The 17,023-nt window shown below is 34.3% G+C and overlaps 1 protein-coding gene across 4 annotated transcripts; it reads right to left on the bottom strand.

Annotated features, from left to right (window-relative positions):
* Window positions 1-5,279: 5,279 nt before the first annotated feature.
* LOC107474390 (uncharacterized) lies at window positions 5,280-14,544 on the bottom strand. Of its 4 annotated transcripts, XR_001589263.3 has the most exons (10): window positions 14,387-14,543; window positions 11,310-12,208; window positions 8,975-9,569; window positions 8,791-8,877; window positions 7,655-7,864; window positions 7,412-7,509; window positions 6,599-6,698; window positions 6,290-6,388; window positions 5,741-5,874; window positions 5,280-5,548 (listed from the first exon to the last, which is right to left on the bottom strand). XR_001589263.3 is itself a non-coding variant. In XM_021135352.2 (9 exons), exons 2-9 carry the CDS (start codon window positions 12,203-12,205, stop codon window positions 5,812-5,814), a joined length of 2,148 nt encoding a protein of 715 aa, XP_020991011.1. In that variant the 5' UTR covers window positions 12,206-12,211; window positions 14,387-14,544; the 3' UTR covers window positions 5,280-5,811. The 4 variants fall into 4 exon arrangements, 3 of the variants coding, with proteins under 3 accessions (XP_020991011.1, XP_015949496.1, XP_015949498.1); XM_021135352.2 differs by having other exon boundaries at window positions 5,280-5,874; window positions 11,310-12,211; window positions 14,387-14,544; XM_016094010.3 differs by having other exon boundaries at window positions 5,280-5,874.
* Between the last annotated feature and the right edge of the window lie 2,479 nt (window positions 14,545-17,023).

Raw genomic sequence — 17,023 nt, 5'->3', positions numbered from 1 at the left:
GCCATTCCTTCCCTATAAACTCTGAAATCACTTAACACACATATCAAGGCATCGAATGGTAATAAGAGATGATTAAAATACACAAATTAAAGACTCTAGGAAGCAAGTTTTCAATCATAGATCAAATTCTGGGAAGGAATTGTAAAACCATGCAAATAGTATGAATAAGTGTGCAAAGGCTTGATAAAAACCACTCAATTGAGTACAAGATAAACCATAAAATAGTGGTTTATCAGTAAACCTCAACATAACTTACAACCTTAGCAGTATAAAAAGAGTAATCTAACTTAAGGGATATTCTATTCTAACAATCTCCGCTGTCCCACAGCCTTCACCAACCTATCCTCCACGCGATCCCATCGCCACCGCCTTTCGAGCCTCCTCAATCCCAGTAGAAATCACAATTAATTACAATTCAAGTAAAACACAAGTAGAAGCATATAATACAAGTAGTTTAAGTAAGCAAATAGGTATGTTATTCAATTAGGCATACAATTACAAGTCGGCAAAACAAACAAGCAGATAGAAAATGCACATGATGAATGCCTGTCCTATTGGCTGTGATATCACATTGTCGATTCAACTGTCAACCCGACACATCTCCATGGAGATGTCGCCCTTCAGAATCATTATTGGGAACCCCCGAGATATAGTTCTCGGATCACTGTCCAGGGTTTTGTGCCTACGCACTCTATTAATCCGAAGGGATGCGAGCGGGATACTCTTACCTCAGACGTCACATCTCAACGTAAGCGGGATTTAACCACTGTCCTTACGTTGCCACCGCTACCTCGACAGGTAGGATCCAACCGCCGTCCCTGCCAAGCGCATAGCGTCTCATAATCTCAATAGCTACTACCTCGACAGGCGGGATCCAACCACCGTCCCTGTTGGACGCATAGTGTATCATAATCTTAATATGAATCAGCACTTCAGTGGTTTTCAGAAACATTTTCAGCATACATGGATCTATCATCTCATTCAGAGTCCTTGACTCATCTCAACCACTATCCATTCACAATTCAGTTCCAAACTCAACAGTTCATCAGTTTCATTTTCACATACCAGTCTACCTTCACCCGCCATCAAACCATCCCCAGTACACCCGAAAACTAATCCTCCATTTTCTAATTATCATATTAATACCAACTAAAACCCATAGTTTATTTTTCCAAGTTCTCATACTCAAAATCAAGCCCAAAAGCCTTAAAATGGAGTTATAGAAGCTTACAATCTTGTTGGGAAGGTGAATTTGTTGAAAACAAAGTTTAAATTTGAGAAACAGGGTGTGTGCGTACGCACAAGGGTGTGCGCGCGCACGCCCAAGAGAAGTTTTTAAAGGTGTGCGTACGCACAGGTACTGAAATTCATAAGCTCTGTTCGCTCGCACAACCTGTGCTAGCCCCCTCAACAAACTGGTCTTCCCAATGTGTGCGTGCACACAGGGCTGTGCGTACGCATAGGTTGCAAATCATCATTGGTATGTGCACGCACAAGCTGTGCTAGCGCTGTAAACAGATTGTTTGCCTCTGCGTGTGCGTACACACAGGTCTGTGCGTGCACACAAATTAAAATGTTTCGCAGAGGTGTGCATGCGCATGAGGCTGTGCGTGCGCACATACCAGAAATCACAAAATTCTACAACTTTGTAGAATTTCAGATTTTTACACCAATCTTTGAATGATCATTACTTCCTCTATAAAACCCAATTCTTACAAACTTTATATCAAATTGAATGGTTTTCAATAAGCTTTAATTTCAAATAAATTCCAATCAATTTTGAAAACTGAGGCATAAGTTATAATCTGACAAAGTTCATCAAAAATCAACTTTTGCCAAAAGTTCACCAATAACCAATTTCTCAATTTTTCACAACTTAAACCAACCAAAACCAAATAAAGCCATTTCAAACTCCATTTTTCACCAAGTTCTACCCTCTTGGGTCCCAATTCACATTCGATACCAACCTTCCATCACACTTCATCATTTTCAATCTCAATATCAACATATAATAATTACAAATAATTCTCCACCAACAAATTCATCATCCATCATTCTATCACTATCAATTTTCATCTTTAAACTCATTCATGCTCTACATCAATGATCAACAATAATCATTCATCCAAAATTCATCATACATCATAATCTCAACACCATTATTTAACAACATAAATAATAGCAATTCATCACACCTCATTCAACAAACCAACCTCAACAACTATATTAATTCAATCCCTATCCTATAGGTCACTAGTCTAAGTATCCATGAATATTATATACTACATAGAGGAAACCGAAACTACACCTTGGCCGATTTCTAATATGAACTGAAACCCCGATGGAGTACAAGTAAGCTTTCAATCACCAACCAACCACCAATCTCACCTTCAAAGCTCCAAATCAACTCCAACAAGTGCAAGAACTTAACTAAAACCATATAAACTACCATAAATCAACACCTAGGGTTTCTAAATACACAAATTCACAAGGTAAAGAGTTTCCTTGCATTTTTCGATGGTGTTTGGGGCACAAACCACCAATAGCCCAATCTTAGAGACCACCTAATCAATCAAAACACAAAAATTCACTTAAAACAAAAATCCAAATTTACGAAATTCTTAGGGCACTAAACTGGGCAGATATGATTGAAAAGCTTACCACAATACCTAGCTAGAAATGACGGGCTCGGTGAGAGCTTCGCGTTGCCGCTAACGGCACACGAATCGGAGTACCGTAGCTCAAGTTATGGTCACCGGAAGAGATGAGTGAATAGTGACAATGGTGGAAAGCTCTCACCTCTCCCCTCACTTCAGCTGCTGTTGTGTTTATGTTATGAGGATAAATGTGGCTGAAATGGGTTCATTTAAGTGTATTTATATATTGGGTTTGGGCACAACTTAGATCCAGTCCAACCCGTTAGCGTTTTTGGCCTGTTTGGCCCAACTTTGGACCAAACCTTTTAAATTTGTACCCGGTTTCTAATTCTAAAGATTTTTCTAAGGTTTTCTACATTTTTAATTATTCTCGCACAGTACCAAACAGATCTAAGCCGATACTGCCGATTAATTTACCAGTACATATTTTTACGTAATTTTCCGAAGAAAATTACATTTTCCAACTTAGAAAAATTCACTGAATCCAAATATCATATTTATATTTTTTAATTGATATTCTAAAATTTTGAACCTATTTTGGTCAATTAAATTATTATTATTTAACGTTAATTAATTAGTTAATTAATTTACGATTCTAACAGCTAGGCCGAACCACTCGTTGAACCGGCTGTGCAGCGGACCCGATCGAACTCGGTTTGACAAAACCCTAATACCCAAATGCCAAATCTAAGACTCTGCAATCTGAATGTGAGTGGAAGTGTGGAATGGTGGAGCCCCCCTAACCCAGCCAAGTGCCGCCTCGTCTCTGTGCTTTCTCTGTCTCACTCGCTGGCTCATGGCCTCACCCTGACCTCGTCGTTCTCTCGTCTCTCCTCTCACCTCGACGGTTATCACTCTCAGTCTCTCACGACCTCACTTCGTCACTTTCTCAGTCTCTCATCTCGTCCCCTCACCTCGGTCATCGTCGCCGTCCCGTGCCCCTGCATTCTGTTCGTCAGCGGTAGAAGCAGACGGAATTAGTCAAGCAACAACTGCTCCCTCAGGTCATGGTGGTCGTCATCTTGTGTCGCGCCAGTCGCGGTGTCGGACCCCGTCAATCAAGTGACCTCCCTTCAAGTTTTTTACTCTGTTTTTTCACTTGAATTGATGTTGAATCTGGTGGTTGTTGCTGTTGTATTTGGTTTGAGTTGTTGAACTTGAAAAATTTAGAGTTAGAAATTTAGAATTGTTATTAAATTTGGTTAATGTTGTTGTTATATTTGGTTTTAGAGTTGGTGAACAGAAACTTAGAATTGTTAATGAATCTGGTTAATGTTGCAGTTGCATTTGGTTTTAGAGTTGGTGAACTTGAGACAATTTGAATACTTGCTGGATAACAGAGTTGTTTACTAGATAATGTTTGAGTTGAATACTTGAATTTTGTTGCTGAATGATAATGTTTGAAACTTTGAATTTGAATACTTTGGTGGTTGTTTAAAATCTCATTTAGGTAAATTTTTTGTTGTTGAAAATCTTTTATTTCTTTTGCTAGAATTTTAAAAACGTCTTCATCTCAAACTCCACCAGAAATGCCACCATCTCAAGAACAAGCATCATCAACTCCTTGAACTTCATTTACCAATTGTGTTCTTCGTTCGTCGTTGTTGATTTAAATTGAGAATATATTTTGTACTAGAAACCACTTTATTATTTTTTTAGATCATTAGTTGTGTTTAAAAATTGATATTAGATTATTAATATTTGTAAAGGCTTGCATTTTAAGACATTATTTTAATTTTATTTATATAATTTTATATTTTTTTAATTATGACCGAATTAACTGAATGAATCAGTGATCCACCAGTTGAACCACTAATCCGGTAATCCGGTCATATGACCGGATTGATTACCAATTCAGTTACATAACTATGGAGAGTAAAGGAAAGAAGAGACGGGTAGAAAACCAATATATTAATTTTTTTTTTTCGGTGAACACCAATATATATTAAATTTATTAAAAAATTATGTTGATGGACTCATGGATTGAGTCCTTGACCCAGCCCGTAGCACACTACGGTTTCGGCCTTGTCAATTATTTAGCCATACCCGTCGTGGGCCAACCAATTTGATAGCTTTGTGTGCAATGATACCCTAACTCACATCTGCTTTTCCAAAATCACACAACTCCCAAAACAAATCCAAACGAATTAAAAAACAAATCCAAAATATAACAAAAAAAAAAAAACAAATCCAAAAGAATTGTCGAGTTGTTCCAACTTCCAACCATGACTAACTTGTTAAACAATTGTTTTAAATTTACTTACAATTAGAGTATTTTGACTAACATTCTATATCTTTTTGGGTTTTCTTTAATCATTGCTTATTCTTTAAGTTCTTTCTGCCAACGATATTTTTTTTTTCTTAATCTCTTTTGATTAACTCTATCCAAAGACAATATATATGGTAGGAATTCGTGCTTCTACGATGAATAGCTAACCGCAATTTACATCTTCGCATAAGTGGTTGCATATAAGCGACACATCTAATTGCTCCCAAAGAATACATAACTATAGTTAAATAATTACTCCTTTCCTTTTGTAAGGGAAAAAAGAGAGGAGAAATTCAATTGACTAACATTTTACTTGTTTTAAAGGGTTTGTTCATCAAGTAACGCGAGATAAATCATTAATGAGGCATCACAAGATATTAGCGAACAGTAGCATGCCTCCAAAAAGTAGAAAAGCAAGCAGGCCCCTTAACAGTGTGATACAAATTTACTAAGTCTAAATCCCAGTATATACCTGTGTAGCCCCATCAACCAGGTATATTTGTAACTAATCTGTCATGGGGAAAAAACTGCGGCCTTCAGACTTGCCACTGGTTTTGCAGACTTCATTAGGACCAGCAAGTGATCAATTACATCTTACAAGACCATGAATCAGAATAGTTACCTATATATGCATACCGCAAAATGAATCATATCTCAGAGCAGTTTAGAAACAAAACACCAACTTGTAAGTTCTAGACCCTTTGTATTCACTTTTTATATATCTAACAGGCCAGATAGTAACAGCATACTGAAAAAAGGAAGCATTTCTATTACTTATCAACTAACGGGAATATATTATCATCCATTGCTGTACCTCAGACCAAAATGGGACAGCCAACATTCTGCAGTAGAATAAGAAATTATCCATCTGAAACCAGCGGTAAATTAGGTGATAGATGACTTGCACACCGGGCATGATGTTTTCCTATGGAGCCAAGGATCAATACACTGCACAGCACAGGTTTAGGACGGATTAGCATTTGAGATTGATAGGGTCCAGCAGAAAATAGGGGATTTTCACAATCCCTTTTGAAGTACACTGTTGGATCTAACCAACTCTGGAGAAAGTTCCCTTCTCCTGAACTACCAAACTGAACAGAAATTATCTAACTAAAACCAACTAACCCCCAGTATTTATATGCAGCAGTTAAGCCTAGAATTCCTGCTCCTAACCTGCTAAACTAGCTTAAAGGAGCTAACCAGCAGCCAACCAGCAACAATTATGAACTAAGTAGTGAAAGCAGTGAAAATTCAGTTTATCTACTCCTTACCTCTCCTCCTATAGACCAATCCAAACCTGTTCCTATCAGAGATCTATCAGAAAAATATATAAATAAATAGTTCCATTTGATGTGCTTCTTACATCTTTGTGAAATTTGTGCAAACAGGGAAGATGGCGAATAATTTCACCCTTGCCTGGGGTCTCAAGGCATATTGCACAGGCCTCTGCGAAGTTGTCATTCTGGAAAATATAGATAGGATTGTAAATCAGTGTCTACACTAAAAGTTGCAAATTCCCACAGCCCCATTTTACTGCTCACCTGGTTTCTTGCCTCAAGTCCACAACTGTTAATGGGACAGTAGACAAGGAAGCTGTGGTTGGGCACAGGGTGTCGGCTAAAAAAATGATGAAAGTATAAGCTAAATGCCATTTGACACTAGGAATAATTACCTGGATGGTGGACTCCGGCAAACTATTGATCTGATTGGAGGATGCACCAGTATGTCGGTGGTTTTGCTCATCAAGGGCCAACAACATTTCATAATCATGTCTGCATCAGGTCATGGGGAAGGCAGGAACTTTACTTTCAACATATTTTGATAACAAAAGAAAGCCAAGAAAACTTCCCCTAAACAATTGAGGGGCTAGGATTAACAAAAACTTGACAAAATAACATAGGTATCAAGGAGAAAAACTGCCAACTTGGTTAAACTATGGGAACCTCGCATAACCTAAGGGCTTCTGTTCTGATGCAATGCAGTGCCACTTTTATATTACATTATATTAAAATAGAGAAATGAGTTTGTTCCTCCCATCAGTATATCGGTGTCATACTTTCTTTTGATGTATCCTTTTTGGTGATGTATGCTGTGATTGCTGTTCTCAAACTTAGGAGCCAGGGAATGATTATGTTATTAAAATAAACATTCTATTTCTACCTTTCAGTTTCAGGAGTGTTCTTACACCATAAAGAACCTAGATAAAATATTAAAAGAGAAACATTTGGCCAGATCAACTCATATTTTCGTGTGTCGCATTTCTATTGCTCTCATAACTAATCAGTAATGAGTAATGACTATCATCCATTCTTTAATTTTATATCACAAAAAAACGAGTTCTCAGCCTAAGAAAATATTAGTGCAAGTTGAGAAGCGTGATGATTTCCATCAATATTCAACAGGCACAAAACTTTAAATGATGGATATTTTTCCACGCAAGAACTAAACATAATTCATTTGCATTAATTATTCACAAGTAACTTACTCATTGAAATCATGTTGAGCAAGAAAGATGTCATTACCCATCCCTAAATCTGCAAAATCCCCTACTGCATCCTCTAATGCTTCCAATATATCAAGCCTCTGCACAAGAGAAATGGTCAAAATATTTCATGTTTGGTATATTTTTAACAGAAAGGGGGCATCAGTATGTTTAACAGTAAGACAAAATAACACATTTGTTCATCATCTTAATTGATATCTATTCAAGTATACCCATATATAATACCATGTTTAAGTCCATATCCACAGGAAACCGGGGGCGTCGTCCTCTGGATGATATGGCTGGTCTTCGGGAACGATTTGCGATGTGACTCCTCAACTGTGACCTCAACTGTGACATTCTATTAGAGGAAGGAACTTGAGGTGGAACTCTCCTCCTATTAGAAGGATTTTGATGTGGCCGTGAACGAGGCTGACTATTTGCCCTCGGAAACATCTGTATAAGTAAAAGCAGATTACTCATTTTAACAGATTATCCACTGCTGCATGAATACCAAATTAATACCTTCAAGTACAAGTGGAGAAGTAACAGGTATTAAATAGAATATTGGATAAGCAACCAAACAAGAACATACACCATAGCCTTACTACTTAAAAAGTAAGAGTGCTTGGACCTTTTAATTCTTTTACAACATATTGTAATTAATAACTAACTAGTGTATTAATAGGCACTAAACCCTAAATTATAAATCTTAAACCTTAAACTTTAGATGTAAATATTAATTTATTTTTATATAAATTAAATATGTACAATAATAACAAATATAAAATTAGTCAAGATGGGAAAAATCTAACGAAGAGGTTTTGGGTTCAAGTCTTTGGACTAACATCAAAAGTGCTGTCATTATGGATCAAGAAAAATGTGAAGTTAAGACAGATAACTGGACACACCCTACAAAAGAGATTAAATTAATCTAGAGGGCCCCTATAAGTTTTATTCAATTCTTATTAAGTCCCTATACTTCAAAAGCTTGTAAAGAAGTCCTCATAGTGTAGAATTTCAATTAGATTACAGTTCATTTTTAACCAAATCCATATATGGTTTAGGTAATAAGTGTTTTTTTTTTATCAAGCCCCTCTGGTTTAAAAATTGCTGATCAAGTCCCCATACTGGATGACATTCAGTTTTTTTCACCCGGAAAATACTTTACAATAATAGGACTCGCACAAAATTTATAAATTAGAGGACAATATTGAAAATTCTTTGTATAGTAAGGGGCTTAATTAGAAATGCTAAAACTATAGGGATCTAGATATAAATTTTTGTTCAATAGACAGATTTGTACACACGCACACATAAACTATAGGGATCTTGATATAAATTTTTTATCATATAGGGGGGACACAGAGAGAGTGTGTTACAGGATTTGATGTTTGGTGATTATCAAAAGAAGTACGAATAAGATTCTCCTCTTGCTGCAGTGCCAAGGCTAAATGTTCATCAATCTGCTTTATAACACAAGATGAGTTCATGTCAACAAGAAGTCAGAAGAACATACTTCAAAGAAGCTTATCTTAAAAATTTGAGCAAAGAAAAATAGCTGACCCCTCTCCCTTCAAAAATATCATCATGATACAGTTGTTCTTGGAGTTCACGTGCCAATCTCTCATCTGCTTCTACTTGCCTTGCTCGAGCTTTGTCATTGTCATTGTCATCTAAGCCTTCAGTAAATCTGTTGGTATAACTGGGTTCTGGTGATAAGTCTACTACTTCAGAATTCAAGACAGGGTTATGGGATGAGCTTGATGATTGCCCAGGATTTCCTGATGTTGATCCACGTTTCTTTTGCCTTTTACTCAGTGTGCCTGTGGCAGGATGAGTTACAGTCAACTGATCTATCTCTCGAATTGTCAGTGAAGTTGCTTGAGCTGCATTATCTGATGAAGAACCTTGTGCATCCTTGCCACTTTGACTGCTATGAGTGTCTCTTCTATCCATTCTGTTCATATTTTGTCTAGCAATAAATCTTCCAACATCATGGCTTCTGCGTAAATTATGCCCATTCACATCATAAGGATGCTGATCAATGCTGTTATGAGCATGTGTAGTTCTCCAACCATCTTGTCCCCCAGAGATTTTAAGTGAATTCCTTACAGCATTACTGGCTGAATGGCCCTCCTCAAAATCAGTCGCAGGGTTGCTGGAGGAAAAATAATAAATAATAAATAAATTCAAAGCATTGTTAGGATTGTAACAATATGGCATTGCTTGATCTATGCAGTTTGGACATGGCTTTATTATTGTATTACCCAAAATCAGTTTTCAAAAAGGTGGTCTGTTATGCATTATATGATTACATGGCGACACTCAATTCAAGCATGTGAAATCATCAAAAGAGACAATAAGCAAGTAGGTAAAACAGGAAATCTAGAGATGGATCTTGAAATCATCTCCAAATTATAATAGTATTATGTCTATACAGATGTTCCAAATGTAAGCTATTGAGTGGAGAAAATGGATCGCTTTATATTTTAACAAAACGGATTTAAATAAAATGAGAAAAAAAAAACAAAATAATCTTAAAACTAAAACTATACCTAGTAAAATCCACTATTCATCATGCATAAAAAAGTTAGAGCTCAATATCAAGTTAGGATTTGTAATACAAACTACAAAACAAATATTAAAATTAAAAAAAAATCATAAAACTAAAAGACAACTAAAGTGACATAGCAATAACACTTGGGCTCCAGCCCTGCTGTTACCAGAAAGTTAAGAAGAAAACAAATTATCAATCCACTCCACAAAGACGCATGCCACCTAAAACACTGATCCAGATCCTATTGTCACACTAAAAATAATATGTATGGAGAATGCTAACCTTCACTCTAGGTTAGCAACATTCACTCTCTTAATTGGACCAACATGTCCTTTTGTCTATTCTTGTTTGTATTAAATGACAATGTCTAATTTCATAATTCAACACATTATTAATTAAAAAATACAAATTTCTCTTAAGAACATCAACTCACTTCAAACAGAATTCTGTACGATGCCTGCTTTATATTATGTACAATTTTTTAAAGCAAAGTATTAAAACTATCGGGCCAAAGTACATATTAAATATTAAAATATTATATGAAGCAAAAATTACCATCACCCTTCCTCTCTTACAAAAAAAATCTCTTCTGGTAATAGAGTGAATTATTGCAAATGTGTTGACAGAGGATCACACCTTTGTAACTGAATATATAACTGTCAGTAACAAAATATAACTACCCCATGATGTTATTACTACCTACTGAAGCTTGCACTGCAGGTTTCTCAACCCTCTATTTCCATTTATTTTGATCAAAAATATATTTTGAACTCTTGTTAATCAAAATTACTGTAGTATTAGTGGTAGAGTATTCTTTTGCTTTTATTGTCATATTCTTTTGCTTTTATAGTCACTCTAAATTCTGATCAGTTGAGCATGAGACGAGATGAGGTGAGGCCGTTTTGTGATGCACTAGGATGACAGAGAGACACCTTACTGTCAATGAGTGTCCTCTATTCACTATTTTCTTCTTTTCTGCAATTCCTTCTTATTTTCCATGTGTATAAATATCAGCTCCATACACAGTTCAGTTTAGCATTCTACCCCATTCCCATACGTGCTTACAATGTGAAAATTCCACAGAACTAGTTTATTGTCCTTTTCTGTTGTTGTATCCTCTCTGTCTGCCGCTTTAATTTTACAACTTAGCAGTAGTGTGGTAATTTATTAATTTAAAAAAGATTATTCATGTAATTTAATATTTTCATGCAGGAAAATGTTGGATAGCAATCAGCACACAATCTAAGGGATCTCTTTAAGCCTGATATGCTATAGTTGTTTATAAAAACCTCCAGTTCATCCACCAAAAAGCACACTATGTGAGAAATATTTTCAGATTACCTGCTAGCCATGCGAACAGTTCCAGTGTTAAGACCATATGATGAAGGATGAATAAGTACTTGCTTTCCCTTCACTCTATTACAGCCTCTCTCTTCAGCAACTATATCTTCAACACTAATCGTAGAAATTGGATTGGTAGAAACTAAATCCACAGCATGACTTTCTTCAACTTCCTTGGTTTGGTGATTATCCTTTATAGTTGCTTGATTTGCTCTATTTGCAATATTATATGGTGAAATACACCCATTTCGTACCAATCTCTTCTGCCCTCTAACTCTTGGTGTGGTGGAAATTTGAGGGGGCAAAGACAGTTGCTTTTCAGTGTTTAGTGGAGGATGAGAATCATTAGGCAGTGCAATTCCCTTGCCACGCTCCTGAGATATATTAGGACCTGGTAGCATTTTATCTCTGAAGGCAGTAGAAGAATCAGCAACAACTCGTGATGAAGTGTTTCCAGCGCTTGTTACTTTCTTATCTTCAACAGCCTTATCTCTTGATCCATGATGTGAGAAAGCTGGTTTCAGCTGTTGGGAGTTCTCATTCTCTTCAGTAAAATCTAAAACAGACCTAGGTCCATGGCGAGATGATTTAGCAGGAAATCTAGAGCTTACAGTTTTCCCTCTCTCCATCTTTTCAGCACCAATAGAGTGTGCTGTCCCAAGTCCTAAAGTTTTCTCAGTTTGAGTTTTTCTGAAGAAGGGGCCATTATAAGAAGGATAAGGTGCCTTTGATGGGGAAAGTATTATATAGTTGCTGAGTTTCTTCATTTCATCAGCAGCAGGGAAGACCTTCTCCCTCTTCTCAGGATTCCGAACATGTTTCTGATCACCAGGCCTGGTAGTTAATCTATCTGGAGTATCAGGAATATCCACAAGATCAATTTCCAAAGGCTCCATAACCTGCTTTCGTAATCATATACAAAGATCAAGAAATACTTAATAAAACAAGTAAAACAATAACCATAAATGATAGTAAGTTATGTGCATGGAACATCCTATTCACTCTAAGACCTCTACTAAAATAATATGAAAAACCACTTTACCGACTAATTTTAAACAAAAATAATTATTAAAAAGATTATGAAAATAATGCATGAAGATAATGGATATAAAACACAAAAACCCATTTTTTATTTTTGGTATAACCAATGAAATGATGAAGACAAAGTAGAAGAATACCAAGAATGAGGAGCATAAGAGATTCTCCTCAAAGAAAAGAAACCAACATCAGAACAGAAACAAGAGCATAGAAAAAATAACCGATCCCTCATCGTATCACTATATCAAAAAGAATATTCCCTTAAACAAGAGAGACTGTTCATATTCCAAAGCAGTAAATTATCCAAAGAGATAACAGATGTCCTAAAATTTTAAAAATGTTACTCTAACCAAATACACCAAAGTGTTTGCCTTCTATGCTTTTGGGAAAACCAGTAGAGCAAGTCACAAAAATTGATCCAATGATCTAGAGCACACCGCACACCCAACATTCACCAACAGTACAAACCTCTAGCAGTTGAACAGTGTTAGAATAGAGGAAGAATGTTCCTAGTTCCATATATCAGAGGCAACTTCATCACATTCTCGTGTATTCAAAATAATGATTGGTTGAAGGGTAAAAATAAGGTGGAAATTTCCATAAATGAGTTTGATATGTAAAAGTACACGGAGCAGATCATGAAAAACACCACATTTTAAAAACTAAACACACCACCCTTAGTAGAAAAGGAAAGGCATCTAGTGCATAATACTACATTAAATTTTTACCACCACTCCACACCAGCAGGACAAATCTAAAGCACAGAAATTTAACAACTTTATTCACATAGACACATACAAAGAAATACATTTATGTATCGCAAAATTAAAAGAATTGCACACTATAAATTTTAGCATCCGATAAAGCATCTAAAAAGCACCTTCCAATTTGTTTTCGAAGAATCAGAAATTTAATCTTTTTCCCAAGTACCGTTTTCCTTTACAACTATTAATATTGAACTTTCTCACACACACACACAAGCCATGAAAAGATAAATCAAAAAGCACCTGATAATAAAGAAAAACTGCCAATGTTATGTGCCCCCATCAACAAAGTTAGGCTACATAACATTAACACTGGATTCTTTTTTCTTTTTCTTTTCTTTTACGGGTACATATAACCACAATGTGAAGAAGGTTAGTATAGCAGCATAGAAAGCTCAAGAGCATTGGTTTGGCTATAAAAAGGAAACCAAGAGCACAAACGCAGCCAACATGTTAAGAACTTCAACCAAGCACACGTCACAGATTGAAAGAAAAACGAACAAAAAACTTATGGAGTGAATATTTCACTCCATCTGGTAGATACTACTCTCAATGCAAAGCACATCTACAACTAAAACATATCAAATTTGAAGTGGCATTATAAAAAATGGATACAAGCAAAACACTCAAAAATGGCACTCTCAAGAACTTATTCAATCCCTAAAGCCACAAAGCAAAGCATTCAAATTGTTGCAATAAGCCTTAATGGTAAAAGCAAATCAAAGTGGAGGTGAGTACAATAAAACAATATACACGTACATCTACTTGCATTAAGCAAAGTGAAAGTCGAATCCACTTGAGGAACCAAAACTCAATATAAAAAAAATCCTATTACGTCAAAACGGCAAATTTAGGATTTCGAATTTCTAGGAAAAATAACCAATCAAATTTGACTTCCCTGAACAAGAACTATACCTCAAAGGGTGGGAACAGTTTTGGGATACATTTCCCCCAAGAATGAGTCAAGAACAGTTAAAATTTCCAGAACATATTAAGCGAAATGATTGTACGACATTCCTATATCGCAAAATCAGACTAAAAAAAATTAATACTTGAAAAATGGAAAAGTACTTTTAAAGAATGCAAAAATCGATAAATAATCATCAAGTTAGGGTCATCATGAACCCAAATTAAGAATTTGAGCACATTCTGAAGAAGGGGAAAACGTCAAAGAATTACAAAGGAAAGACAAAATCGAATCATGTAGGAAAACAAGCAGAATTTTTTTAAAAAAAAAATAAAAGACGTAAAATCAACAAATAAATTTCTATCTACCTGAATCGCAGTGAGCAAACGAAAATTGAAATTGGCAAATGAGACAGCCAGACAGGAGAGAGAGATAGGGATAGGGCAAGAGCGACAGAGAGGGAGAGATGATAGATCGGAACTTTTACCCTTTTAGTAATTTACCACTGCGCTCAATCCGGTTCGGTATTTGAGTGATGCTTTACAAATAAGCACAAACTAAGAAATGATCATCTCCATTTTTTTTTTTTTTGAGAAAATAAAGTGTGATTTCTCACATTTAATTTTATAAATGGAACCAAAAATTAATGAGAAAGAATAATAAAAAGTGAAATTTTTTACTGAATACTATCCAATTTTTTTTACTGGAGAAGATCCATTTGCATACAAACTACAGACAAATTTATTTTTAAAATTTAACTATTATAATAGATAATAGATATAAATATAAATTTATTTTTTGGTTGTCTATAATAATCTCTAGCTCAGTAAGACAAAGACTAATTTACCACAAATCAAATTTTCATTTAGTTTTGACGCACATTTTAAGTTCTAACTACCTTATATATTCATAGCATATTCAAGGCTTTTGTTTACTCAGGACATTGAGATAGAGATACATATGTACAAAATCGTATTTGACATATAAGATATAGACAAAAATAATATATTCAAAGACATTGAATTAATATATTTTGTATTCATCTTGATAAAAAGAATACGAAGACACTAACTAAGGACACAATTTATTTTTTATTTTTTCTTTTATTATTCTTGTTAATTTTTTAAATTTATATTTTTTATTATTATATTTTTTTCTCAAATTAACTGAGAATAAATTAAATTTTTATAATTTATTTTAGTTTATCACCAAACAAAATATAAAAATACAAAATTTTGTTTCTCTATCTTTTATGTCTTACTCTTAATGTATTTATTTTCAAAAACAAACACAACCCAAAAGAACGAATATAACTAGACATCTATACAAAATATTTTACAATATATTAAAATTAAATTTTCGTCAAATAACCAAAATTTTTTTATGTTATACCAAAATTATATTTACATGTTAAAAAATAATTTTTAGTTTATTTTTTAAATTTGATCATTTACTTGCATTAATTTTAAAATGTCTAATTTTAATACACCTTATTAATTAGAGACAATTATTTAGTTTTTAAAAGTTTTAATTTTAAAAAATACAAGTTAAGTTTAGGGTTTGTTTTGGTGAGTTTATGCGTAATTTTTTTTAAGTTATTTTTTTTAAGATTTTTTAGAAAAATAAAAGTAGTTTTATGTTTGAATATTTCATATAAAAATATCTTTTTATGTAATAATTATATTTAGATATAATAATATAAAAGTACTTTTTGTTTATTTATTATATTAAAAACATCTTTTTTAAGTAAAAAATATCTTTTTAAAAAAGATGTAAATTATAACTTCTAAAATAAATATTTTTATATTTTTAGTATTTTTATTTTTACTACTAAAATTTTGTCAAACACACTAAAAGATTAAAAAAATCTTTTTTCATTGAACAAAGATCTTTTTTCTAATAACTTAATGATATCCAAACAAACACTTAGAATTTAATTTTGATGATACTGACAGTATAAAATATTATACAGGGTTGTGCAATTACATCTGTCTTTTTGGATAACCATTAACACGGTCAATAAAAATAGTAGTTATTTTTTATGATATGGCATTATGTGATTGAATGCACATACAAAACTATTTTATATTAACAGTGTATCAAAATTAAATTCTTAAGTTTAAAAATGATCTTTAGAATGATTATTAAAAATATCCTAATAAATAAAAAATGACGATTAAGTTGTAACTATTTTCAAAAGAGTTAAACTCCAAAGTAGTCCCTGAGATTGGCGAGTTGCATCGATTTAGTCCTCGAGATCCTAATTGCACCAATTACATCCCTTAGATTGACAAAAATGTACCATATTAGTTCCTAACTCATTTTCTGTTAATAACGTGATGATGTGGTTGATGATGTGGACTGTTAGTGATATGTGTCACTCCTTGAGTTGGCCACGTGTAATGGTATGATGATGTGTTGACTAATGACTAGTGGCATGTTGACGTGGACAGTTGTGACATGTCTCACAATGCTATTTGGCCACTATCAGTTTCTGCCATGTGTCGTAACAGTATTCATCCACGTGTCATCCGCTATATCATCATTGTAGATGCACCAAATTGGTCCCTGACTTTGCATTAAGGTTCTCATTTTAGTCTCTAAAATTGAATGTCGTGCACCAAACTAGTTCATTCACTAATTTTTTTATTTTTTATAAATTCTTAATATTTTTGAATGCATTAATCCATAATTACCATTTGGATTGGTATAAAAATTAAGAGACCATGTACATTGTGCTGTCCGACCTGAAAATTTGGCCTACGCCTAAAGATCTGGTGAATTTTGACTCGATTTAAAAGTGATACAGTAAAAATCGAAAAAAAATCATATCAGATTAGATTACCCAATCAAATTTGGGATGAGCTTAGATCACCCAGCCTAGAATAGATACTAAACCCTGCAATCTCTTTTCTTCCTGAAATCCTAATATTTAATTTGGTTCTACACTAGGATCCACTTTTCTCTCAATCTCCTAATCATCCCCCATCTTCTTCGAGCTCACA

The sequence above is a fragment of the Arachis duranensis genome, chromosome 2, assembly GCF_000817695.3.
Source record: "Arachis duranensis cultivar V14167 chromosome 2, aradu.V14167.gnm2.J7QH, whole genome shotgun sequence".
NCBI classification, from domain to species: domain Eukaryota; kingdom Viridiplantae; phylum Streptophyta; class Magnoliopsida; order Fabales; family Fabaceae; genus Arachis; species Arachis duranensis.
Note: the sequence above shows the minus strand (reverse complement) of the source record. Positions and strands in the feature narration are given on the sequence as shown.

Bases quoted from the DNA above. Each gene is read 5' to 3' on its own strand.
- LOC107474390 (XM_021135352.2), bottom strand. From the start codon at position 12,205: ATGGAGCCTTTGGAAATTGATCTTGTGGATATTCCTGATACTCCAGAT. The intron at 7,510-7,654 runs GTATTATATATG...TCTCTTGTGCAG, and splicing joins TGGATATGGACTTAAACATG to AGGCTTGATATATTGGAAGC. The intron at 6,699-7,411 runs GTAAGTTACTTG...GACCTGATGCAG, and splicing joins GCTCAACATGATTTCAATGA to ACATGATTATGAAATGTTGT.